This window comes from Crocodylus siamensis, chromosome 6 (assembly GCF_052110815.1).
Source record: "Crocodylus siamensis isolate JL-2025a chromosome 6, ASM5211081v1, whole genome shotgun sequence".
In the NCBI taxonomy this organism is placed as follows: domain Eukaryota; kingdom Metazoa; phylum Chordata; order Crocodylia; family Crocodylidae; genus Crocodylus; species Crocodylus siamensis.
Genome location: NC_143400.1, coordinates 43,505,838 through 43,532,457, shown reverse-complemented (window position 1 = coordinate 43,532,457; position 26,620 = coordinate 43,505,838). Strand labels below are relative to the sequence as shown.

General features: G+C 54.2%; 2 protein-coding genes across 2 annotated transcripts; one reads left to right on the top strand and one right to left on the bottom strand.

Annotated features, from left to right (window-relative positions):
- Positions 1-108: 108 nt before the first annotated feature.
- LRP10 (LDL receptor related protein 10) lies at positions 109-5,907 on the bottom strand. The gene is made up of 5 exons (XM_090054306.1): positions 5,586-5,907; positions 4,713-4,897; positions 3,062-3,850; positions 2,492-2,621; positions 109-2,403 (listed from the first exon to the last, which is right to left on the bottom strand). The coding sequence occupies exons 1-5, from the start codon at positions 5,817-5,819 to the stop codon at positions 1,894-1,896; spliced, it is 1,848 nt and encodes a 615-aa protein (XP_089910432.1). The 5' UTR covers positions 5,820-5,907; the 3' UTR covers positions 109-1,893.
- A 6,835-nt stretch (positions 5,908-12,742) lies between these two features.
- Positions 12,743-24,852, top strand: MMP14 (matrix metallopeptidase 14). The gene is made up of 10 exons (XM_090054307.1): positions 12,743-12,964; positions 16,068-16,216; positions 17,105-17,227; positions 17,365-17,672; positions 18,551-18,712; positions 19,087-19,247; positions 19,393-19,531; positions 19,657-19,807; positions 19,917-20,032; positions 21,676-24,852. Exons 1-10 carry the CDS (start codon positions 12,881-12,883, stop codon positions 21,993-21,995), a joined length of 1,713 nt encoding a protein of 570 aa, XP_089910433.1. The 5' UTR covers positions 12,743-12,880; the 3' UTR covers positions 21,996-24,852.
- The last annotated feature ends 1,768 nt before the right edge of the window (positions 24,853-26,620 follow it).

Sequence of the window (26,620 nt, the reverse complement as noted above, 5' to 3'; positions counted from 1 at the left end):
GTACTTCTTTTCCATCAAGAATCACCAATATCATTAAAAAAAATAATTAGGAAAGATTTCTGTAAAGTGGGGATTGGTGGTGTGAACAGGAATTTTAGCATTTGGTCCTTGATTTGAAAAGCCTTTTATTATTTTTGTCAGACAAATATTCAAGGCTGCACACCCCCACTATTATTTTTTGGTGGGGGAGATAATTCCATTTGGAAAGCTATCTCCCCCACCCACAAGAAAACACTACCAAATGACAGTAAAGGAAAAAGCTGGGGAATGTTTTCTTCATCTCACCTTCGTCTTTAAGAGGTTTCCAAAAGGGGCAGGGGAAGCAAGCCATGCAAATATTCTAGGTTAAGCTTATGGCCCACTTTTCCACCTGACTTGTACAATTTTATGGTGCCTATATATTTAAATAAAACCCAGAAAATTATACCCTCCACCTTCCTTCTATAATTATAACCTCCCCTCTATTTAGAACTGGATAAGTACTTTTATTACTTTAGTACTTCAGGTTTTATTTCCCAGGTACCTTTAAAACACCATAAAACACAAAATGTTTGAGGCCAATTCCCACCCAATTCCCGATATACAGTGAGTCATACATCACTCTCTCTTTTTTAACAAAAGGTACACATGTGTGCACACACATACACACACATATATTAAAAGTTTCTCCAAAAATAGCTAAGTCTTTTAGATTTGGCCACTGCCTATAAGAATATACATCTCTCTCTATTTAACTAACATACATAGGTTTTGTTATCAAGAATAAAACTTGCCAAGCAAGTACAAATACATATATTAAAATCACCCCTGCTAATTTGCCCTTAAGCATGAGAATCCTTTGCAACAGTCTCAAGGAGGAAATAAGGCAGCTATTGCTTTAAGAAAGTTGTCTTGGGTTTCTGACTCAGCCCTGCCGATATTCAGCACAGAGATTCTTGTCTAGGCACAGAGATTTTGCGCGTGTTATTTATTCAAATAAGCCCTAAGCATGGCCAATGGGCAACTAAATGTTTGGTTTTCTTAAATATTATTTGTCTCACCTTTAAGAGACCACCATATAAAAATCCTCCATGCAGAAAATGGCTGCAGAGGCTTGTCTGCATCAGGCACTGCAAGAAATGCAAAATGCTTCTCTCACTTGCCATTGGAAAAATAAGTTATTTACAAAAATCAGTCAAAAGAGAAAAAAATATTGTCAGGCAAGCCATTGCCTTTAAGAGGCTTCCTTCCACCTCCTCTCTCTAACAAAGTCACTGCCCTAAAATATAATTTTAATGCCCCTAGAAACAATTTTGATTGGGCCACTGCCTTTAAGGTTTCTTTACCTGATGAACAACTCTGGCGTTTGCTTTTAAGAGCCTTTTTGACTATCATGCAATTATTTATTTTCTGCTGTGATCTCAACCTGGTACCTTTACACCGCTATAAATATATGGCCAACTAATGCATCATCTTTAATAATTTTTTGTCAACTTCCATACAAAAGATCTCTTTTATGCCAAGCTAAAGGTCATCTCTGGTAATGCCTGGAGGAGTGGGATTGGCACAGTGGGCGCAATCCTGCTTCCCCATTGGCTGCTAAGTTTTACAAAACATATACACACCCTTTAAGAACAACTGTTAACAGCCACACCAATATTCCCCATGTACTACAGACAGATCCTTAAAGGAAATGTGGCAGTGCCATCCTTTTAAGATTGCCAGCTATATAAACCTCCCTTTCTGCCAGCACTACTAGGTCCTTAAAGGGAAAGCTATGCCATACCAATCCCTTTAAGAAATGCCTGGGCTTCTTTTTTTTGACTGCCACATAAACATTTCTTTGCCACTCCCTGATGGGCTTTTAAAGGCAATGAGGCAGGGCAGATATAAAAATTCCTGTGGCAGGGCTGGTCAAGTGAGAAGGGGTTCATCATCACCATCTGAGGTGGGGAGTGAGGGGCAGGACTGGGGCTCAGCCAGGGGCAGCAGCAGCACGTCATCCTCTTCCTCCACTGAAGGCAATGGGCCTGGGGCATCCCCGCCAGGGAAGAGCCGGCCCCGCAGAGCCCGCAGCACCCCGCCAGAAGGCCGTGGGGCTGAGGGCAGAGCCTGAGGTGGAGCTGCTGTTGACTCGGCCCCAGGGGGCGGTGCTTTCTGTGGCAGGGGTGGGGCCTGGTCCTCAGCTTGGCTGGTGGTGGTGGTGTCAGCATCTGCAGTAGTCCCACCCCGCTCTGGTGGTGAGGGGGCAGCAGCAGGAGCCCGAGGAGCAGGGCTGGGGCGGGGCAGAAGCCCCCAGCGGCGGAGGCGGCGCAGGAGGCGGCGCAGTGGACGGGGCGGGCGGCGGGCACGGCGGCCCCCAGTGCCCACAGCATCCTGGCGCAGCACATGCAGCACTGAGCGCAGGTTGGCCAGCAGCGACATCTGTGGGGAGAGGAAGGAAAAAGGCGAGTCAGGGGGGCTGAGGGGGTCCAAAGAGGGATGAGGCGGTCCCTGTGGTGGGAGGTCTCACCTGCCCAGGGCTGTCAGTGGGGAAGTCGTCAAGGGGTGGGATGGCACCCTGAGCTATAAGCTGCCCGTAGGATGGAGGCGCCTCCTGCCGCACCAGCCGCGCATCGCCCCGCGACAGGGGCGCAAACAGGCTGCCGGGGAGGGACGGAAGCAGGTGTTAGTGGCCTAACCTTCAGCACTTAACCGCGCTCACATACCCTAGGCCCCCTCCCCAAACAAGCCTTAATTTTCCCCTAGCCCCAGCCCTGGATGCACAGAGGCAACAGGGGCAGCCCAGGGCAACAGCGAGGCCCTGCCTCTCAAACCCCTTTGCTCCTCCCCAGTCCCATGGGCTCCGCACCTTCTCCTCCAAGCCTGCTCTCACCTGTGCTCCCGGGCCCCACCCACAAACCACTGCCCCACGTCATCCCCAGGCATACAAATCAGGGGGAATGAGCATGTAGCCTGTATAATATGCCCTGCCCTAGCCTCTGCCCCTTGTCCCAGAGAGCATGGAGACAGCAGAGCAGCCCCTGCCCCCCATACACAAGCCCTACCCCTAATCCCCTCCCCAGGCCCTGCCTACTTGCACCTGTACTCCCGAGCACGGACAGCATAAAGGCGACAGGTGCATCCAAGTGCCACGACCAGCAGAAGGCCACAGACCAGGCTGCCGATGGCAGCAGCAGCCACCACCTTGCGGGGCGGGGTGGCAGGGCAGGCGGCCTCATCAGAGGCATCCGCACAGTCGGGCTGCCCGTCGCAGCGCCAGGCCTCATACACGCAGCGCCCATCACCACAGCGGAAGTGCCCCGGCTGGCAGCGCCAGCAGCCCCGCTCGTCCGCCCCACCTGGGCACAGCGTCTGGTAGTTGCAGCGGTCGCTGGGGCTGTAGCAGGGCTCGCCACCAGTGCCACTGCAGGGGTAGTGCCCATGTGGGCACCCAGGACAGCCTGACTCGTCAGCACCGTCGGCACAGTCCCAGGTGCCGTCGCAGCGCTGAGCGTCGCTGTAGCAGCTGCCGCCATCACCGCAGGGCCGTGTCCAGGGCACACAGAAGCCACGCACGTGGTAGGTCGCATTGAAGGCACCCAGGCCGGTCCAGGACACCCAGGCCCGGCTGGAGGCTGCCTCCACTGTCACCCGGCGCCCATTGGAGGTGGAGTCCAGGTGTCGCAGGGGCTGAGCTGGCACCCCTGGGCGCCCCTCATAGACTGTCAGGGCATCGCCTGGTGCTAGCTCCAGCTGGGTGAAGGCTACGGTGAGCGGGCGGCTGGCGTGGGGGTCCAGGGCCCAGCGGCAGCAGGCAGGGGTGGGCGGTGGCCCAAAGACGCCGTAGAAGTCGTCCAGGGTGACGTTGCAGGGCGGGGGGGCTGGCAGCCTGGTGGGGGTAGCAGGAGTAAGAGGGATGGACAGACAGATGGCAATGGGGGGAGATCAGGAGCTGAAGGAAGGTATGAGGGGAATGGGAGGGAGCTGGACTGATGGAGGGAGGTGAGAAGGGGGCAAGGGAGGGTTGGACAGATGGGCATGGGGAGTGGGAGAATTGGATGAATGGACAGTGGATGGCACGAATGGCAAGGGCAAAGGTCAGACAAACGGACGGACAAGACAGTGTGGATGGGGAGCAGAAGGGTTTAGATAGACGGATGGAAGCAAGGGTGAGGGTTGGACAGACAAACAGACGGGACGTGTGAATGGGGTGAGGAAGGCTGCACAGACAGACAGACGGACAGAGGGCAGTGCAAATGGGGCAGGGGACAGTTGGACAGATAGACAGACAGAGGGAGGTGGGAACAGGTTAGAGGAGGGTTGACCAGACAGATGCATGAATGGGGTGGGGGAGCTCTGGACAGACGTCTGCCTGGAAGGCAGTGTGAATGGGGCTGGGAAGGGTTGGACAGATGGGCAGAGGGAAGCGTGAATGGGCCTGGTGAGGGCAGACAGGTAGATGGACAGAGGTTGGTGTGATCAGGCTGAGTGACTGGGATGGACTGACATGGCAGAGCAAAGGGCCTGGGAGAGGGGGACAGCTGAATGGACAGTGGTTGATGATGGGGGAGAGATGGATGGACAAAGGCTGGCATGAATGGAGGGGGTAAGATGGACACAAGGGGCAGTGTGTGTGGCAGGGAAGGGATGGACAAAAAGACGATGGGCCATGCTGGGGGGCAGAAGGAGGGAGGTGTGGGGGATGGCCAGACAGGGTTGGGGAGGCAGAAAGATGGACACAAGTCCCCTACCTCGGTCGTAGGTGAGCTGGAAGCCGGTGCCTGGATGGTAGGCGTTGGGGTAGGTCAGGGTGATGCTGGTGCCACGGTAGTGCAGGGGGGGTGGCGGGTGGGTTCCACACAGCGGCCGGGGGAGCTGTCCTTGCGCCCGCACGGTCAACAGCTCCACCCCACATGGCACTTCCAGGCGCTGGAATCTATGGATGGCACAGATGTATTCTCGAACAGTCTGGTGACCCAATCCTGGCCTGGATCCCAGCCCCGATCCCCGTGGGGCTAATGAGGGTAACACACGTTTCACTCCCATGCAGGGAAGGGGGTATTTCTGGTCTATTTCCTGTCCCTTGGGGCTCTTAAAGGGAAAGTTCCCCAATTTGGAGCCTTAATCTACTGCCAGTGCACTCCACCCCATGAGCCCTTATAGGGGAAGCACCACCATGCTGGGATCCCGGGGAACTCTTCAAGGGTCAGTACTCCAATTTTGGGCCTAAGCCCTCCTCCCCCACGAGTTTTTAAAGGAGATGCATTTCCATTCTGGGACACCCTGTCTTTTGAGACTCTTAAAGGGCCAATACCCTAAACTGGGGATCTTCCACAACACTTCCTGAAGATGTGCCCCGCCCCCGTGAGCTCTTAAAGGTCCCACACTGTCATTCTGGTACCCACCACCTCAGGACTCTTAGAAGGCCAATGCCTCTGTTTGGGGCCTTTCCTGCCCCAACACCCCAGCCTCTCCCTGCAAGCTCTTAAAGCGTCCACACCACCATTCTGGGACCCTCCCTGTCTATCTCTCAGGATTCTTAAAGGGCCGGTGTCCCAAACTGGGGCTTTGTCCTCCCCTGGGAGCCCTTAAAGGGCCCGCACCCCCATTTCCGAGGATCTCACCGGAGCGTGACGACGTCGCCGGGCGCGGCCAGGATGAGCCAGGCACAGACGGGGGGCGGGGGGCGCCCGTGGGGCGGGATGTGGATCCGGCCCTGGGCCGCCACCAGGACCTCCGGGCTGTCCCGCCACGCCTCGCCCTCCACCTTCGCCTCCTTCTCCGCCCCGGCCAGCCACGGCCCCGGCTAGCCCCGGCCCTGGCACCAGCAAGAGCAAAAGCAGCACCAGCGCCGCCATCGCGGCCCCCGACCCCGCTGCGGGGACCGACGCCGGCCCTAGCTCCACTTCCGGCTCTGGGCGGTCACGCGGCCCCGCCCCTGGTAACTCCTCCCTCGCCCCCACGCCACGCCCATCGTGGTGACGTCCACCCGGGGAGGAGGGGGTGTGCGGCCCTTTTTAAGAGGCTTCCGGTATGTGCGTGTTGTGTCCTTGCGTCTGCGCGTAGGTGGGTGTTTTGTGTGTGAGGGTGGAAATTCCCCACATGAGGGCACTGGCCCTTTAAGAGTCCCGAAAGACAGCGTGTGCGGAGGATAGTGTTGTAGACTGGTGTTGCTACCCGTTTAAGTACACCCCGGGTGGGGGTGGGATTTTCCGGTATTATGCCATAGAGCCTGGGGGAGGCTGCTGTCCCCAAACATGTGTTGCTGCTATTTTAAGAGGATCGGGGGGGCGAGTGGTTCAGAAACGACGGGCTCCCCCTTTAAAAGTATATGTGGGGGGGGGTGGAATTCGGAATCGAGGCTCTGCCCCTTGAAGAGTCCCACGGTGGAGGGTTTCCAGAATCGGGATCCTGCCCTATTAAGAACGCCAGAGGGCGTCGCAGAATCGGGAAGTTGTCCCTTTAAGAGTGTGTGTACGTGTGTGGGGCGGGGGGAGGATCTCAGAGTTGGAGTGGTGTCCCTTTAAGAACCCTGGGGGTGTCCCAGATAGACGTTGTTTTTTTTAAGAATGAAGGGGGAGGTCATAGAATTTGGGGCGCCGCCCCTTTAAGAACCCATGTGGGGGAGGTCCCCCACAATGACGCGGTCACTTTAAGAATGCCTTGTCCCCCCCAACCCTCCACGTCACAGTCTTTGCTGCCACCTTGTGGTTCAGTGAGGAATGCGGGGATATTGGGGGCCGGGCAGCGGGTAGCCCCGCCCCCTCCCTGCTCTGCTTCAGACGTGGGGAGCCGGTGCGGTTTGCTGGGCCGCTGCTCGCCTGGGTTCTTTCCCAGTGCTGGGGGAGGGGTGGCCACGGGCCAGGCTGCCTGGGGTTCCCTGCCTGCTCCTGGCTCAGCCTGGAGGGGCCGCTGACTCAGCCACCTCCGGGCCACATCCTGCCTCGCAGGCCACTACCTGTCCTTGCCGGCCCCTGCTGGCCTGGGTGCACTCCTTGGCCCGGGGAGTGTTGTCGGCTTCCGTTGCCGGACAGCCCGCACAGGCACAGATGCGGGACTGGGCGCAGACCCACTTACCTGTGTATCCACCCACCTCCCGGCAACCCCTTTATCCATCTAGGTCTCCACCTACCAATCTCGTATCCATCCATCCACCCCCAGCTCTCCAGCCATCCACCCTCCCTCCCTTCTCCCACAGACAGAATGACAGTCAGTCATCCACCCCTCCATCTCTCTCTAAATATCCCCTTTATCCCTCCATTGCCATAACCCCAGTCCAGCCAGCCAGCCATCTACCCCTCCATCCCTTCTCACAAAGACAGTTATGTATCTATCTGTCACAATAACTCCATCCATCCATTTATCCATCCACCCACCCCACACGCATCCTTCCATCCTCATAGACTCCATCCACCCTCTCAACTATCTTCTGTCTTTCTCCATCCATCCCCTCTTTCTCACTCTTTTCGCTAATAAAGATGAACAAGGGGGCAGTTGGGGAGCAGGAGTGGATGGAGCAGGGCGCACGTGTGCCACACACGCATATGTACCCCCTTACCTCAGTGGCGAAGGCAGCAGCTGCGGAAGAGACAGTGGCGGGGGCAGCAATCAGCTGATTCCCCCTAAGGTAAATGGGGCAGAGGGTACAGCTCAGCTGAGGCGGATCCGGCGGGGAAGCCCTTTGGAGCCCTCTTGGCTCGCCCGACAGGGAGCTGCGCATGGGCAGCGTGCGCAAACAAGCGCGCTCTGTAAGGGTGCGCTGGCATTCGCGTAAGGCGGGTGCAAGGAAGTTGCCCAGAGCGGCATCTCCAGTGAGCAAAAGCAGTAGGCGCAGCTTTGCAGATGTGGTGCAGATGTGGAGTGCAGCTGCCAGGGGCCCTGCCTGGGCGCTGCCGCCTGCCATGGGCTCTTCTGAGGCCTCCACCCAGATGGAGTTCATGGCGCGGTCGGTGGCCCCTTGCCCCCCTGTCTGTGGGGGGTGACTTGGTGAGGTCCTGGGGCGGTGTGGGGCCTGGTGGTCCCCTTGCCTGTCCCTCCTGTGCATGACTTAGGGCCCTGGAGGAGAAGGTGAGGGAACTCCAGGCTGAGGTGAGCAGGATGAGGGGGATCAGAGATGCAGAGGATGAAAATGATGCCTATCTCTGTTCTCTGCAGGCCCGGCCGCCCACTGTACAGCCCCCACAGGAGATGCATCCAGTGCAGGAGTGGCAGAAGGTGTCCAAATCCACAGCTGCTAGGCCTAGAGTGGTGGAAGCTCCCCAGGTTCACCTGGGGAACAGGTTTGACGTCTTGGCAGCTGTGACAGAGAAAGACAGAGAAATTGCCTCGGGCAGGGACGATGCCACTCCCCACAAAACAAGGAATGGGCAGAGAGCGAACACCAGCAGGAAGAAACGCCAGGTCCTCGTCATTGGAGACTCCATCCTATGAGGACTGGAAGGTCCCATCTGCCGGCCTGATCCCATGGCATGACAGGTCTGCTTCATGCCTGGGGCTTGGGTTAGGGACATCACAGAAAGGATCCCAGTCTACATCTGACCTGCAGACCAGTACCCCATGGTTGTCATCCATGTGGGAATGAATGATGCGGCCAGGGGCAACCCTGACCGCATTATGAAGGATTTCAAGCCTCTGGGGGACAAGCTTAAGGAGACGGGGGTGCAGGTGGTATTCTCCTCTCTTCTTTCAGTGAGTAGGCAGGGATGGCGACCCGACGCCTGCCTTGGTGAGGTCAACTGGCGCTTCTGCAGTTGGTGCTGCCAGATAGGCCTTGGGTTCCTAGATAATGACCCATGGTTTTAGGCAGGGGACTTGCAGGGGCGGGATGGGCTTCACCTCTCTCCTAAAGGCAAGTGTGTCTTCTCTTCCAGGTTGGCTGATCTTGTATGGCGAGCTTTGAATTAGCCTTGCTGTGGTAGGGGGCCGCAGGAAGATGAGGAGACACCACCCAAGCAAGACACTTGACAAATGCAAGGAGTGCCCAGGTAAGAAACGGGTCCAGACAGTCTCCCAAATCAGGGGGTGGCACATGCAGCTATGCAAGGCCTTAAATGCCTGTATACCAATCCTCGTAGTATGAGGAACAAACCATAGAATCAATGAGTCGGGAGGGACCTAGACAGATCATCGAGTCCGACCCCCTGCCATGCGTAGGAAGGAGCACTGGGGTGGCAGGGGTCTTAAGACTCCAGCCAGGTGCCTTTCCAGTCTCCTCTCGAAGATCTCCAGGGAAGGTGAGAGCACCACCTCTCCAGGAAGCCTGTTCCAGGCTCTGGCCATCCTTACAGTGAAGTAGTTCTTCCTAATATCCAACCTAAACCTATCCTCCCTCAGCCTGTGGCCATTGTTCCTGGTGACTCCAAGGGGGGCCCTGGTGAACAGACTTTCCCTGAGTCCCTGCTGGTGGCCCCGGATAAGGTTGTAGGCAGCCACAAGATCCCCCCTCAGTCTCCTCTTGCAGAGACTGAAGAGATTAAGGTCCCTCAGCCTCTCCTCATAGGGCTGGCCAGGGAGGCCCTCAACCATACGAGTGGCCTCCTCTGGACCCTCTCCATGCTGTCCACATCCCTCTTGAAGTGCGGCGCCCAGAACTGGACACAGTACTCCAGCTGCGGCCTGACCAGCACCGCATAGAGGGGGAGCAAGACCTCTCTGGACCTGTTAGTGATGCCCCTGTTGATGAATGACAGGGTGCGGTTGGCTCTGCCTATTGCTTCGTCGCATTGGCGACTCGTATCCATCCTGGAATCGCTCCTGACTCCAAGATCCCTCTCTGCCTCTGTGCTGTGCGATTCGTCCCACGACTGGGCAGTTAGCATTAGGGGCTATAGGCTTTACAGGCGGGATAGAGAAGGAAGGAAAGGTGGGGGTGTGGCGCTCTATGTCAAGGAGCAATATACATCCTCTGCCAGCAGAATGGGGTCAGAGGAGGGGCAGGCTGAAGTGCTCTGGGTCAAGATACAAGGGGGCTGTGGGGAGAGGGATTTAACAGTGGGGGGTCTACTACAGACCCCCCAGCCAAGGGGAGGAGCTAGACCGGGAATTTTTGGGCCAGCTTACAGAGGCACTTAAGGCAAGGGATGTAGTTGTCATGGGTGATTTAAATTACCCGGACATCTGCTGGGAGGAACAGTCAGCCAGGTCAGACCATTCCAGGAGGTTCGTGGCCGAGATAGAGGACCTCAACTTAATTCAGAAGGTGCACAGTCCCACCAGAGGAAATGCCCTGTTGGACCTGGTCCTGGCCACAGGTGACGACCTGGTCAGGGGCCTCCAGGTTCTTGACCACCTGGGGGATAGCGATCATTGCTTGCTGGAATTCACCATCCAGTGCTGGGGGGTCAAGAGCCTGCAGCAAGGTGGTAGCCCTAGACTTTAAGAGGGCCAACTTCAACAAGTTGAGATTAGTGGGAGAGGCATTGGGGTTCTTGAGAGCAGGGAAACTCAGTGCCCAAGATGAGTGGTCATTCCCTAATGAGACGATACTCAGGGCCCAAGGGGTGACCATCCCAACAAGAATCAAGGGGGGCAAGAGTCCCTGAAAGTCCCCCTGGCTCACCAAGGGTGCCTGGGAATGCCCGATTGCCAAAAAGGCGGTGTATGCCTGGTGGAAGGGGTGTCCTATCTCCAAAGAGGAGTATACCTCCTCTGCTTGGGCCTGTAGGGGGGCTGTCAGGAAAGCTAAGGCGGACATAGAGCTAGGACTAGCATCCAAGATCAAAGATAATAAAAAGTCCTTTTTCAAATATATAGGAAGGATGAAGAAAGCACCGGGAAACGTGGGGCCCCTGCAAGATACACTGGGCAGTCTGGTGGTTGTGCCAGAAGCAGACCTCTTTAACCAATTCTTCACCTCCATTTTCTTGTGCAGGGACCAGGACTTCCCTACTGTGATGCAAGATGGACTCGAGGGGAACACCTCCAGACCTCACGTTGGGGAGGACCGAGTTAGAGAGTTTCTGGAGGGGCTGGATGTGTTCAAATCAGTCGGTCCAGATGCTCTCCACCCCAGGGTGTTGAGGGAGCTAGCAGGAGTTATTGCAGGGCCCTTGGCATGGCTTTACGAGCGCTTGTGGTGCTTGGACCAGGTGCCGGATGATTGGAAGATAGCCAACGTGGTCCCCATCTTTAAAAAAGAGAGGAGGGAGGACCCAGGCAACTATAGGCCCGTCAGTCTTACCTCAGTCCTAGGGAAACTCTTTGAGAAGATCCTCAAGGAGCACATCTGTGATGGGCCGGCCTCAGAGATGATGCTCAAGGGCAACCAGCACGGTTTCATTAGGTGCAGGTCATGTCAGACCAACCTGATTGCCTTTTATGATCAGGTCACAAAAGCATTGGATGCAGGTGTTGCTGTGGATGTAGTCTTTCTGGACTTCAGCAAGGCTTTGACACCATCTCCCACCCCTTCCTCATTAAAAAACTAGGCAACTGTGGCATATGCCTCCACAGTCCAGTCAGATGGATTGCAGATTGGCAGAAGTAATGTACTCAGAGGGTGGTGGTGGATGGGTCATATTCGACGTGGGGAGAAGTGGGCAGCGAAGTCCCCCAGGGCTCGGTTCTTGGGCCCGTACTCTTCAATTTCTTATTCAGCGATTGGACCATGGAGTGAAAAGCAACCTGTTTAAATTTGCTGATGATACCGAAATTTGGGATGAGGTGAGCACGCTAGTAGGGAGGGAAAGACTGCAGCAAGACCTGGAGAGGTTACCGGGGTGAGCTAACAAAAACAGGATGTGTTTCAATACTGACAAGTGCAGGGTGCTGCACTTGGGCAGTAGTAACCAGCAGCACACTTATAAGCTGGGAAACTCCCTTCTTGAGAGCACGGAGGCGGAAAGGGATCTTGGAGTCATTATTGACTCCAAGATGAACATGGGCTGACAATGCGAGGTCACGGTTGGCAGGGCTAACTGTACCTTGTCATGCATCCACAGGTGCATCTCAAGTAGGGACAAGGAGGTGATCCTCCCCCTTTTTTGTGGCACTGGTCAGGCCGCAGTTGGAGTAGTGTCCAGTTCTGTGTGCCCCATTTCAGGAGGGATGTGGACAACATAGGGTCCAGAGGAGGGACACCCGCGTGATCCAGGGACAACAGGGCAGACCCTACAATGAGAGACTGCAGGACCTGAACCTGTTCAGCCTTCACAAGAGAAGGCTGAGGGGGGGACCTGGTGACCATCTATAAACTCACTACGGGGGGAACAGAAGGGTTTGGGAGAGGCCTTGTTTCCCCTTACGCCCCCTGGCATAAGAAGGAATAATGGCCACTAGTTGTTGGAGAGTAGGTTTAGATTAGACATCCGTAAGAACTACTTCCAGTCAGGGTGGCTAGGGCCTGGAACCAACTTCCAAGGGAAGTGGTGCTGGCTCCTACCCTGGGGGTCTTTAAGAAGAGGCTTGATGCCTACCTGGCTGGAGTCATCTGAGCCCAGTTTTTCTCCCGCCCAGGCAGGGGGTCGGACTTGAAGATCTACAAGGTCCCTTCCAACCCGACTTCTATGATTCTGTAAACAATCTCTCTACCCATCACAGCTCTCTCTTTCCCCTCCAGCCGGACTGGTGCTCCCCGCCACCCCCCATGGGGCCCCTTTGGCTCTTAACATGCTGCTAATAAAGTGTGAAGGCCTCCAGCCTGTGGGTTTGTCTGTCTGCTTGCACTCCCCTCTCCCGTCTGCACTTCTGCAAACACTCTTCCTGTCGTTCCTCCCTCTCTCTTTCCACTCCCTCTTACTTCCCAGATGGGTCCTTCCTCCCTCCCACCCCTCTTCCCGCCCTCTCTTCTCTCCCTCCCTCCCTGGTAGGTGGCTCCAGGCCCCGCCAGCTGGCCCTGCTCAGAGTTATTTTCCTTTCTCCTTTCCAGCCTCCTCAGAGTCCCTTGTGCTGGGGACAGACGAACGGACACACAGAGGCAGGCATGGGCCCCTCTCTGCTCTCGGCTGGCCTGGTGCTGGGCTCCTTGCTCCACCTGGGAGTGGGAGACCCCGGCTTCAGCCCCGAGGTGAGTCCTGGGCCCCCTTCACCATTGGCCAACCGTTGGGTTGGGTCGTTGACCAATTCTTGGGTTGGGTTGTTGGCCAGTGCTCGCCGGAGTCAGCCCAGCTTCACACCTCTGCAGGCCACTCTGCTGCTATCCCTTCTTCCTCCCCTGCCCCCCTGCTCCCGCCTGCGGTTCTTGTCTGTCTCCACACTTTTCCCCTTCCTTCCCATCCCCCTCTTCTATCCCTCCACAGTGGTTTCTTTCCTCATCTTTTCTTTCCTTGCTGGTGGCTAACTTCCCTCCCACACTTGTCCCCCTGCCAAACTTTTGCATTCCTTTGCTCCTGGCCTTGACCCTTTCTTCCCCTTCTGTCCCTGTCTTGTGCTTTCTCCTACTGTCCTTTCTTCCCAGATGAACCCCAACCCTTGTCCTTGGCACTCCTCTGGTTGGCAAACTTCCACACTTCCCCCCACCCTGCTGCCCCCCCAGCCCTCCTGTGCCATGATCCCTTGTTTTTCCTTTCATCCCTCCATCTGGGATTTTCCACGATCCTTTCTTTCATGGCCAGGGGCAGGTCACAGTGCCAGTCTTCCTCCCACACTCATCCGCTTGCCAAACTTTCACGTTCCTTTGTTTCTTCCCGTGCTGTCTCCAGTTCCTCCCCTCTCCTGTTTTCTTGCTCCTTGCTTCCCCCTGGGGACGTGTCCTCTTGCCGTAGCGGCCCCACTCCTCTGTTCTCCAGCCTTTCCCATTCCCCTCATTCCCGGCTTCCAGTCCTCTGTCTTGTTTTTCCCACTCTCCTTTCTTTAGGAGCTGGCCTGGCTGGCCTCCCCCCACTTGTCCTTCTGCCAGACCTGGCACCGTCCCTTGCTCCTCTGCTTTCTTCCAGTTCCTTTCTCACCACTTTTTCTTTTCTCTTCCTGTTCTCGCAATCACACCCCACTTCCATCTCTTTCCTGCAGCCGCCTTTAGTCCACTCTCCGAGGTGGAGCGGGGGGAGAAGGGGGGGTTCAGGACTGCACTGCTCCATTTCCCAGACTTCCCCTATCCCTCCTTCTTCTTTGGGTTCCCTTCGTGGCTGGCTCACCCCACAGCAAATTTTCACCCCTTCCTCATTCCCTTCCTTCCTTCCTGCTCCCCGCTATCCTCTGAGAGGGTCCCCCCCCGGCACTCTCATTTATCTCTGGATTTTCCCCTTTCCTCCATCCCCCAGGCTGGGTCCATGCCACTCCTGGCCCAGAGCGGGACCCACATCTGGAGCTGGGCAGGAGCCACCGGGGAAACTTGGCAGGGACTCAGGGCGCTGGCTGGCTGCTTGCTTTCATTCGTCCTTTCCAGCTTTCTATATTCATCCATCCAGATTCTTTCTCTGTCTGTCTATTTGTCTGTCCTGGTAGCTAGCTACCTTTGTATATCCTGCCTGTCTCTTCCTTCTTCCTTTCCTTCCTCATCCATACCCACAGTCTGTCTGTCTGTCTGTTCCTCCCTCCTGCACCTCTTTCTTTCTTTTCCAGACAGTTCCTCCATCCAGCTAGACCCACCAGCCCTCCCCTTCTCTTTTCCCTCCATCCATACACTTTCAGTCCTTCGGTTCCCCCCCTTCTCCCCCGCCCTCTGGTTTCCCAATCCTTCCTGGAAAGACAATTACAAACCCCTGGTTGTTTTTCTCCTTCCTCTTGCCAACGCCCTTGTCCCCCCACCAAACTTATTCCTTCCCTCTCTTCTCTGGGCATTGGCCCAGCCCCAGGGGGGATGAGGCAGGGAAGGCCCCTCTTGGAAAGAAAAAACAAAGCAGAGGGGACAGGGTGTAAGGAGAAGGGGGGAGCGCAGTTTCCTCCTGTGTGACCTGACCCCCCACTTTGCAGGAAAGAAAGAATGTGGCGGTGAAGGAGTGGGGAGAGAAGGAAGCAAGCAGCACAGGGCCAGGCAGGCGCAGGAAGGTTCCCCTCCCGTTTCCTGTGGGGAAAAATGAATGAGACAGCATGGGGAATAAAGGAATGCAGAGACAGACAGAATGAGACGGCCCCCTGAGCGAAGGAATGTGTGGAGAGACAGAGCGAGACAGGCCCTGCAGTGAATGAATGCAGAGACAGGCAGAATAAAGCAGCTGAGGGATAAACAATGGAGCAGAGAGACACAGTGGGAGGCAGGCCCCAGGATAAATGAGTGCACAGATAGAGGGAACGGGACAGGCCTGGGATAAATGAATGCAGAGACAGACAAAACAAAACTTGCAGAGAGAAACAGAATGGCACAGGCCCAGCCAGGATAAGCAAATGAGCAGAGAGACGGAATGAGACAGGCCTGGGATAAACTAATGCAGAGGGATAAGCTGGGCTGGAGTGAACAATGCAGAGAGAGACAGAGTGAGACAGCCCTGGCCTAAATGAATTCAGAGAGAGGAAACAGGACAGGTCTGGAGCAGATGATGAATGCAGAGGCAGGCAGAACACACTGCTCTGGGCTAAACGAATGCAGAGCTGGAATGGGATTGGCCCAGAGCGAATGACTGTAGAGGCAGAATGAGACAGCCCTGGGATAAACAAATGCAGAGTCTGATTTTCTTCTCTGTGGAGGGGGGAAGGAGAGAACAAGGCAGCAGACGGGTGCAGGAAGGGGGGGTGGGGCATCTGGGTGCGTGGGTGAGCGGTTCCCTCGAAAGGGGATAATTTCAGCTGGAAGGGGATGAGGTAAGGGGCTATTTAAAGGTGTGTGACCCCTCGGCGGAAGAGCTGGGGGCGTCCAGGGCCAAATTTAGAATAAGTGGGAGTGAGGGATGGAGGGAAAACAGGAGGAAGGAAGCAAAGATGGAGGGTTGGTGCCATGCAGAAGAGGTGCCAGGCTCCGCTCCCCCAGCCCTGCCAGCACCCTTCTCTCCCAAACTGCAACCCCCTGCATCCCGACCCTGGCTGTGCCCTTGTCTCTCACTCTCAAACTGCAGCTCCCAGCACCCCTGGGGGCGGGGTAAGGGCAGGGCTGAGAGTGGGGGGAGAGTCTGGTGTGGGGGTGTTGGGAGTGGGGGGCCCAGGAGGAGGGGGCAGGAGCCTGTGGGAAGTGTGTTGGGGGGGGCACTGGGGCAGGTGTTATCCACCTGCAGTCCCAGCCCCTGTCTTGGCCCTGCCAGGCCTGGCTCCAGCAGTACGGGTACCTGCCGCCTGGCGACCTCCGCACCCACACGCAGCGCTCGCCCCAGTCCCTCTCGGCTGCCATTGCTGCCATGCAGCGCTTCTATGGGCTCCAGGTCACAGGCACCGCTGACCTCGAGACCGTCAAGTGAGTCCTTATGGGCCATGGGGCTAAGATCTGGGGGGCTGGGGGTTCTGGAGACATGAGACAAGAAGCGGTTGAGTTGTAGCCCAGGAGTGTTGGGCTCCAGATTGGTTGCAGCCCAGCTGGGTTGGGTTCTAGACCAGTTGCAGTCTGACTGGGTCCTAAACAATTTGGGGCCCATTGGGACTCAGGTCTGGAACTACTGGGTTCCAGCTGTGCTCGTTCTGGAGCCATGAAGGGCCTGCTGGATCTAGAGCCCATGGGGGTCTGTTCCTGTTTTGGTTCTAGACCTGTCAAGGGGTAATGAGCATGAGGATCAGGACCCACTCGGGGTAGGGCAAAGGGAGTTGGGTTCTAGATCCATGGTGGGAGCAATGCCCAGAGGACTCCCTGGGGCCTAATGGTGTTGGGGTCTAGACCCATTGGAGGTGCAGCAGGGGTTGGGCTCTTAAGTTATCAGAGCCCACTTTTATTGGGTTTCTAGAGCCGTTAGGACCAAAGGGGGCTGGGTTCTAGACGCAGCAGGGTCCAATGAACTTGGGGCTCTCAATTTATTCGTTCCAAAGGGCACTGGGTCCTAGACTCAACATGTTCAATGGACATCAGGCTCCAGACCCATTTGGGGTCAGCAGGGAGTGGGGTTCTAGAACTGCTGGGGTCCAGTGGGCACTGGGTTCTAGATATGTTCTGGACCCATTTGTGGCCAGTGGGGGTTGGGTTCAGGAGGATGCCCCCACTCCTGGGAACCCGTGATGGAACAAGGCTCAGCAGCCGGACACCTGGGGTCTCTTCCCAGCCCGATGTAACAGGAGGCCTTGATCTCGGCTGGGGGGCAGGGGGATGGCAGAATTGCCCCTCCCTGCCCTGCTAATGTTCCCCCACCTTCACCAGGGCCATGAAGAGACCACGCTGTGGTGTCCCTGATAAGTTTGGGGCTGAGATCAAGGCCAATGTGCGGCGCCGGCGCTATGCCATCCAGGGCCTGAAATGGCAGCACAACGACATCACTTTCTGGTGAGGGGCCTGGGCTGTGTCGCTGGGGATCAGATGGAGAAAGGGGAGGGCCATGACCCCCACAGGACCCCCTCTCTCCACCTGGCATTGTTGGGTGACCGTGGGGCAGGACATGGCTGACACCTCCTGCTCCACAGCATTCAGAACTACACGCCCAAGGTGGGGGAGCATGCGACATTCGAGGCCATCCGACGGGCCTTCCGGGTGTGGCAGAAAGCCACGCCTCTGCGCTTCCGCGAGGTGCCCTATGCCTACGTACGTGAGGGCCGTGAGCCCCAGGCCGACATCATGATCTTCTTTGCCGAGGGCTTCCATGGTGACAGCACCCCCTTTGATGGCGAGGGTGGCTTTCTGGCTCATGCCTACTTCCCTGGGCCTCACATCGGTGGTGATACCCACTTCGACCTGGCTGAGCCCTGGACTGCCCGCAATGACGACCTCAGTGGTGAGCATGGCAGGGAAAGACGATACGGATAACCCCCCTCATCCTTTCCCCTCCAGCCCTGCCTGACTCAATGTCACGGGGCTGCTTCTGCTTTCCACTTCTCACGGAATTCCCCGAACTCTCCCCCGTGCCATTACTACTTCCCTGCAGCCTGACTCCCGCACTGATGTACTTGCATAGGGCCAGGGAGACATGTTCTGGCCAGTGTCACAATGACCCTGTTCTTGGGTGGATGTAGTGATGTGCCCATCGTTGATGGATGTGGGGGGTTCCCTGTCCCTATTCCCAGTAGATGTCATGGGTTCTCTGTCCTTGGAGGACATGGTGGGCTCTCCATTCCCAGCAGACGTGGTGGGGTTCCCGTCTCTGGCCAACAGAGGAGAGTTCCTTGTTCCCCAAGTGAACATAACAGGTTACCTGTTCCTGGAGAACATGGGGATGAGGAACCCCCCTCCCCCAGGGGACCTGGTGGGTTTCTCATTCCTCATTCCCAGGTGGCTGTATCGGTTTCTCTGTACTGGGTAGCTATGGGGAGGGCCCCATTCCAGGCAGACCTGGTGGGTTTCCCTTTTTCAAGTGGATGTTGAGGGGTTCCCCATACCTAGGAAATGCAGTGGGTCTCCCGTCCCCAAGCAGGCATGATGGGTTCTCTGTACATGGCAGTTGTGGCAGGTTCCCTGTTCCTAGGTGGATGTGGTGGGTTCTCTCTGGGGTGAATGTGGGGGATTCCCTGTTCCCAGCAGATGCGGTGGGTTCCCCATTCCTGGCAGAAGTGGAGAGGTCCTTGTTCAGGGTAAATGCAATGGGCTCCCTGTCCTCAAGTGGCCATGGTGGGTCCTGCATTCCCAGCCCTGGCTCTAATACGCTGCCTCCCGCAGGGAATGACATCTTTCTGGTGGCTGTGCATGAGCTGGGCCATGCACTGGGACTGGAGCACTCCAATGACCCATCAGCCATTATGGCGCCCTTCTACCAGTGGATGGACACCGAGAACTTTGTCTTGCCTGATGATGACCGCATGGGCATCCAGCAGCTCTATGGTGTGACCCCGACCCCAGATCTCTGACTCCTGACCTGCCCCAGCCCCACCACAGTCCCTTGCCTTGACCCTACCCAATCCCATAATGACTCTTGACCCCTAACCAATCTCTAAACCCTGACCTAACCCAGCCCCAACACAACCCCTCCCTTTGACACTACCCAGTCCCAGGATGATCTCTGACCAATTCCCACCCATCTTCCAACCTGGACCATGAACGCAGTAGCTGTTAGCACCAAGCAGCCATCGTATCCCTACCCCCGGTTGTGCCCTGCCTGCCCCTGCATCCTACCCCCAGCACCTGCCTGTGCCAGAATCCTCCACCCCGGGACCCCTTCCCTACCATTGAGCTTAACCCCTTCTGCTCCTTCGCAGGGAGTGAGTCCAAGGGCCCCAGCAAGGCACCTCCTGGGCCTCGCACCACGGTTCGGCCCCGTACACCTGACCGGCCCCACAACCCACCTTATGGCCCCAAGATCTGTGATGGGAACTTCGACACCATTGCTGTGCTCCGTGGGGAGATGTTTGTTTTCAAGGTGGGGCCTGGGGCAGCTGCGAGAGCAGGGGTGGGGGGGTGCCTCAGGTCAGGAGTGAGGGGCACCAACTGGGTTAGGGGTACAGAGGGTTGCAGGTTGGGAGTGAAGGGTACCGACAGAGCTGCATGCGTTTCCATGGCCACAGGAGCGCTGGTTCTGGCGAGTCCGAAATAATCGGGTGATGGATGGGTACCCTCTCCCAATTGGGCAGTTCTGGGTTGGTCTCCCGGCAACTATCAACACGGCCTATGAGAGAAAAGATGGGAAATTTGTCTTCTTTAAAGGTAACTGGCTCTGAGCTGGGGGGGCAGGGGGATGTGGGTCGGGAGTTGAGTGGCAGTGGCAAGGCTGGGGGTGTCAGGGAGCTGTGGGTTGGGCATGAGGGAAACTGGTGCCTCCTCCCTTGCAGGTGACAAGCACTGGGTGTTTGACGAGGCCATCCTAGAGCCCGGCTACCCCAAGCACCTCAAGGAGCTGGGGCGGGGGCTGCCCAAGGACCGTATTGACGCCGCCCTGTTCTGGATGCCCAGCGGGAAAACCTACTTCTTCCGGGGCAACAAGTGAGTCCTGGCACCACTTTGTGGACATCTGGGGGGAGCGGGGATGACTCCCACAGAGCCACGGGGCCCTAAGCTTCAAGACTTCCTCACCACTGCTCCTGGTCCCCAGGTATTACCGCTTTACCGAGGAGAGCCAGTCAGTGGATTCGGACTACCCCAAGAACATCAATGTCTGGGAGGGCATCCCTGAGGCTCCCCGTGCGGCTTTCATGGGCAGTGATGAGGGTAAGTGGCCAGGGAGGGGGGCAGGTACATGGCGTGGGGCCAGCGAGGTGCCAAATGCTCCTGTCTCTGGTCACCTTGGACAGTCTACACTGCGGCTCCACTGAGTTCTGGGGGATCCTGTTTGCCCCCAAGTGTCTAGGGGCCAAGATGGCAGATGCCAGTGCTTCATAGTGCAAGTCGTGGCCTTGAGGACATAGCTGAGGGACCCAATCATTGGGACAGACATGGCGGCAGTAGCCTTTGCGTCTGCCTCATTCCTCATTACCACATTGTGATCCGCTTGGAGGGCCAATGTCCTTCAACTTGACCCCAGTCTTCCCTTGTTGGGCTTCTTAGGGTATGACAGGGGTAGAGTTCATCTTGCCTGGGTGGATCAAACCCTGCATGGATCAGACCCTGGGTTTGCCTTCTGCTTAGTCTGGGTGGGTCTCTTGGTAACCCACAGGCCTGGTCTTAGCTTGATGTTAATGGAGGGGTCTGGAGAACCTGTTTCATTGGGCCTTGGTGGGCCTTGATATCCCACTGTGAGATGATACTCAACTGTCACCACCTAGGCTGAAGGGCTGGGTGTTGCAGGCTGACCCAGGCATGAGAGGTCAGAGGTTAAATGGCAGAGCTGCCAGGGTCACAATACCAGGGATCAGGAAGAGTCCAAGGCATTCAGCCCAAGGTCGAGTTAAGCCATTGGCCGTGCTGGGAGGTCCGAGCTGGGGCTTGCCTGCCCACTGGGAGCCACAGTTCCTCCCTCTCATTGCCAAGGATCAAGCTGACCCCCTCTCTCCAATTGGCTGAAGAGATGAAGCTGTGGGATTTGTTCTTGTTTTCTGGCTCTCCAGTCCTTCAGCCAATCCCATGGCTCTTCTTTAAGCGCCCGTCAACTGGGGATAGGTGCTAGATGGCCTCCCATCATTAAATTCACTGCCAATGTTTCCTGCTGCCCCCTTCAAAGTCCATCTCAGGGTCATATGAGCCCCACATGGCCATAGTGTGCCATAGTTGCCCCCCCCCATGGCCAAAGGCCAAGTCTTCTCCCGAACCACGACTTCCTGTCTCATCAGCCCAGGCTGTGGTTTCTTTGCTTTCTTTCATGTTCAAATGCTTGATCCCCTGTTGGCTAAACCCAACCTTCTGTTTTGCTGACTTCTTTCCTCACTGCCAGCCACTTCCTGCTGCCTTGGTCTTCTTCTGTCAACTTTGATGGTGAAATCTTGTCCTTCCTTTCCAGGCTACAGATGCTCAATACAGCAGGGTCGAGAATTCCCCCTCAGCCTTTCTTCCCAGCTTTCTTGTTCAGTATTTCACCTCCACAGCCATCCGTCCCCTGGTTTTAGTCTTCATTTTTTCCCCATAAGAACTGAGAGACTTCCCCCAGGTCTGCTCTTTCACAGTCTCTGGGGAGCCGGGGCTGAAATTACTCAAGTCTAGATGCAAAAAAAAGTCTGAAGTTGGCCAAAGAAACTCATTAGGCACCTACTGGCCAAGGTAGTTGACTCTGTGGGAAGCAGTGGGGTTTTGTGGTGGGGGAAGCCTAGTGAGGTGGGTTTTGATGCATCCTAATGTCTTGTCCTTTTGCTTGGGTGCCTTCTTGGTCTGTCTGTCCCTCTCCCTGTCTCTCCGGGTCTTCCTGCTTCGCTCATCTACAGCCTACACCTACTTCTATAAGGGCAACCGCTACTGGAAGTTCAACAACCAGAAGCTGAAGGTGGAGCCAGGCTACCCCAAGTCAGTGCTGCGGGACTGGATGGGCTGCCCTGGCGGTGACCGGCCTGATGAAGAGACCGAGGTCATCGTCATCGAGGTGGATGAGGCGGGCGGCGGGGCTGTGGGGGCCACAGCTGTGGCCCTGCCTGTGCTGCTGCTGGTCTGTGTCCTGGCCGTGGGGGTGGCTGTCCTCTTCTTCAAGCGCCATGGCACGCCCAAGCGCTTGCTCTACTGCCAGCGCTCCCTGCTGGACAAGGTCTGAGGGGCGGGGCTCCCAGCGGCCCCACCCCCTGCAGGACATGGAGGGAGGGGGCAGGGCTTCCCCCTGGCTACTCCCTCTTCTCCCCATGGCTCCACCCACTCTCCCTGCTGCTCCGCCCCTTTCCCTTATTCTCTACCTTCTATCCTATGTGAGGGTGGGGCTTGGGCTAGTCCCCCCCCAGCTCCTCCCCCTCCCTGCTGGCCAAGGCTTGAGGGGGTGGGACTTTACCCCAGTCTGCTCTCCTTAGAGCTCCACCAGGTGGAGGAGGTGTGAGGGGCGGAGCTTACCATGGCCCCACCTCCCCCCGTTGGCCAGGGCTTCGGGGAGGGAGGGGCTTCTCTCTGCCTTGCTCCCCATGGGAGACACGCTGAGCGTGCCTTGACCCCACATCCCTCCCCCAGGGCCTAGCTCCACTTTGACCTCGCTGGGAAAGGTCAAAGTTCAGGTCCCCTGGTGGCCTAATGACCTTGGCAAAGGCGCCAAAGGGAGGCCCCGATGTGACATGCCCCCGGCTGGGTCAGGGGTTCAAAACCATGTTGGATCCTCCCAGCCCCAACCTTGGTCATCTGACCCTCTCCTCTCTTCCTGCTCCAACCAATCAGCTTGCTTGACTTGTCCCCTTGCTCCAGTGGGGTGGGGCCATCTGTGGAACGGAGGCCCCTGATTGGCTGTTGGTGAAGGAGTGACTGCCAGCCAGGCAGGGCCCTTGCAATCCAGGGGCAAAGCCATGGGGAAAGAGGGTGGAGCCATCAAAAGAAAAGGGTGTGACTTTGGAAGAATGGGTGGGGTCTCCTCCAAGGGGTGAGGCTATGCAGATGAAAGGGGAAGGGTCTCTGTATTCCAGTGGGTGGGGCTTTGTAGACGATGAGTGTATACATTCCAAGTGGGCGGGGCTATGTAGATAAAGGAGTGCTTGCATTCTAATGGGCGGGGCCATGCAGATGAGCCGGAGGGGGCTTTGCCTTACACTGGGGGAGTACTATGCCAGAGAGGAAGGGGCGGGTGGGGTGGGAAAATGCATTCCAGTGGGTGGGACCATGCAAATGATGGTGAAGGGTATTTGCATTCCAGGGAGAGAGGTCTCACCTTGGAGAAAGGGACATGGGCTTTCTACTGGGCATGGCTATGCAGATGAGGCAGGAGAAAGGGCTGATGGGAAAGAGGCATGGGTACCAAGGGGGCAGAGCAACAGTGTGAGACAGTGGGGAAAGGGGGTGGTGGCCTCATTTGGTCCCATCTAAAATCACCCCCACTATTCACTGCCCCAACCCTTGAGGCTCAATGTATGGCAGAGGGGTGGGGTAAACTGGGAGAGAGGAGAGGTGGGACTGGGAAGGCTCCATTTGGGGGGAAAGAGGGAGGCAGGGCTGTATTTCGGGAGATTCCCGCCTAATCCTTTTTGTCCCATTCCCTGCTCCTTTTCTCCCCCTGGGGTTTCTTATAGTCTTTTTTATTTGGATGGGGGGTATATTTGGGGAGTTTTTAAGGTATAATTTTTTTTAAGAAAAAGAATCCTTAATTATTCTATAGAATAAAAAAAAAAGGCAATTAACGTTGGCACGTTAATGGGGTGGGGGTGGGGGTGGGATTGGGGCGAGGGGGTAAGTTACCTCATTTCCTGCGGGCCGGGCTCGGGGTAGCTATTTCCCTCCATTTCTGGTGTCACAGTGTCCGGTGCTCAACGAGCTTCCAAAAATGACCTGTTTTTTTATTATTATTATTATTATTGGGGGGCGGGGGTGGGGGAGGGAGTGAATTTGTTTCGTTCAGTAATTTTCTTCCGCTCCCCCACCCCGATTTATTGTTATTATTTGATAATTATTTTGCTATCGAGAATAAAAAGGAAAACACACACCCATTTCTGGGACCATCGAACCCCATGACCCCTGCGTCTTTCTTCCCCACTGTTGGCCTGCCCCTTCTCTTGTGGGAGCTTTTAATTGCTATTTATGAATGGGCAATGAGACGAAGACAGAGGAATACTGGCTTTTCCTTTGGCGTCTCAACGAATGGGGAATATTAGAAGATTTTGTCCCCTATAAGTACAGTTGCCGTTAAAAAAGCATTTATAGGCAAATCTCATGAATACCTTGCTCTTTTTATTAATAAACACCTATTATCATCATCACCGCCACCACTATTACTACATTTAATTATTTTACTAAACAACCCAGTTTTAAGAGAAAGAACATGAGTTCCCAAGGGAAATTCATCTGGCTGTTGAACTTGCTGGAGAAATACTGGGAGTATCATGGAGGGGAGAAAGTCATGGTTGAATATATGTTTTGGGGTAGTCAACCATTCAGGTCAACTCATTTTGGCAAAAAAAAAAAACCTGAGAGAGAAGGATAAGAAAAATGCTTTGAAATTGTTTTGTCTTTTTCTTTAGGTGAAGAGAAAATTAGGTTGTTTTGCTGTAGAACAAAATGTGACTACCATAGCTATGCTCCCCCACCCCTGGTGCCATCATGACATGCACCCTAATTTGGGAATACCGTCTGAAACTATTTTTAACCAAATGGGGCAGAATGGGTTACCTTGTTTGAGACATGTCCCCCAGCTTCCAATGGCTAATTTTCAGGAATAAGAGGAAGATGAAATGTGAATACATACAGTAGTGGTGAATTTGCCCATTTTTCTGCCATTAAAAAAAAAAAGCATAAGTGTCCTCCTCCCACCCACAAATGACAGAGATCTGGCCTTTCAGGGCGTCTGCTTTGCTAGATTTTATTGCTGAATATAAGGGTCAAATATACCCCAAATCAGAACAGTTTTCATTGTCCATCAATCATTTCACTGGGTTTTATTTGGGATGTTGTGCTGTATTATTAAAGCTCCATTATATGAGGTAAAATAACTCAAGAGGCTCTATTTATTAAAGGATTTAATTTGGTATTTATGTGCACTGAGGAGAAATAACATAATTGCTTGGGAGAATAAAGCTTTGTTCCTGAATTATTCCAGACATTTCACTGCTAGTGTGAACCAGGTGGAATATGTATAAAATATGGAGGTATGGAGGTTATTTTTATTTTTTTAAACACCTCCGAAAAACCCAGGTGGATTTTGATGATGTTTGCTCATAATTAACCAAAAGACAGGAAATGTGTATTAAAAATAAGAAATGTGTATAAAAATGGTATTTTAAATGGCTCTAAATGATCCAGAAATGATAAATTTATTATGACACATTTTGATAATTAACTAAACAACAGAAGATGTGTATTAAAAAAGGAAATGGGCATTTAAAAAATGCTGTTTATTTATGGATCTGAGTGGTCCAGAAATGATCGAGTTATCCAGAAATGATCAAATAGTTATGAAAATACCTCATAATTAACTAAACAACAGGAAATGTATTAAAATGATAGTAAATGTGCATTAAAGTGATCTATCTAAATGGATCCAGGTGATCCTGAAACATTCAGAACCATGCAGGGACCATCAGCAACTACTTTGTTTCCAGCAAGTACTGACACCCCCCCCCCCCCAAAAAAAAAAAAAAAAAAAAAAAGATATCAGCCAATAGATGCTTTACGGTCATGATGTAACATGGAGGCTTTTGCTTTACAAAAAGGCAAGTTTTTTCTCATGAGTTATCATCATAATGGGTGTATCTTCAGAAAACGTGTGTGCACACGCACACACTATATAAAACTGAAATATTTTGGGGCGAAAACAAGTTTTATTTCATGAGCTATTGGCAATCTGCAGGAAAAGTGTATGTGTGTGTGCATAGATATGCACAACTATATATTAAAACGTGAAATAGAGTACCAAAGTGAATGAAATCAGTAAGAAGAGTGTAGACAAATAAATACATATATAAATGATATAAAATATATGTTTTTTTCCTCCATGAGTTATTGATGTAACGAATCAATTTGCAGGAAAATTGTAGAAAAGACAAATATATGTATATATGTTACATGTGCACAGACACATGCACACACACACATACATGCACAGACACATGCATATATATATATATATTAAAATGTTATATAGAATATATTTATATTATAATATATATGTGTTTGATATAGAGATCTATATGTCTTACGATATATCAGTTATAATATATACACATACACACATATTAAACCTTAAATAGCCTCTGTGTCTTGTAGGGTGAGAAGCTTTCGAATGCAAACTTTAGCTAATTCTACTCCACCTCCATCATCACTGCTATGATAGCACTCTAGCACTTCCATATTTTTTACATGTTTTTCATAGATTTTTGTGTGTGTTTTAATAACAGTGAAATATTTGGGATTGATTCTTTGGGGACACCAGCCTATGAGCTGGCTGGGAAGAAGGCAAAAAAATCAAATCAAATCAAAGAGTAACATAGGCAAAAGCAAGCCAACAAACTATCTTATCCACACACCACCCCCTTAACAACAAAACCCAGGAAGAAGAGTTTAATATATTTTCTTTAAACTCTAGGGCTCATTTCTGGATAACTCGATCATTAAGCTGAGCTGGCAGCTCCAATTAGAGTCTGAATCAGTACTTTTTAGGCCTTAAATGCTGGAGGCTGCAAATAAGAAACAGGTTGGGGGAGAGGGGCAGGGGGAAAAGGTACAACTGGATCCCAGTCACTTGTTTTGGCCTTCATGTGA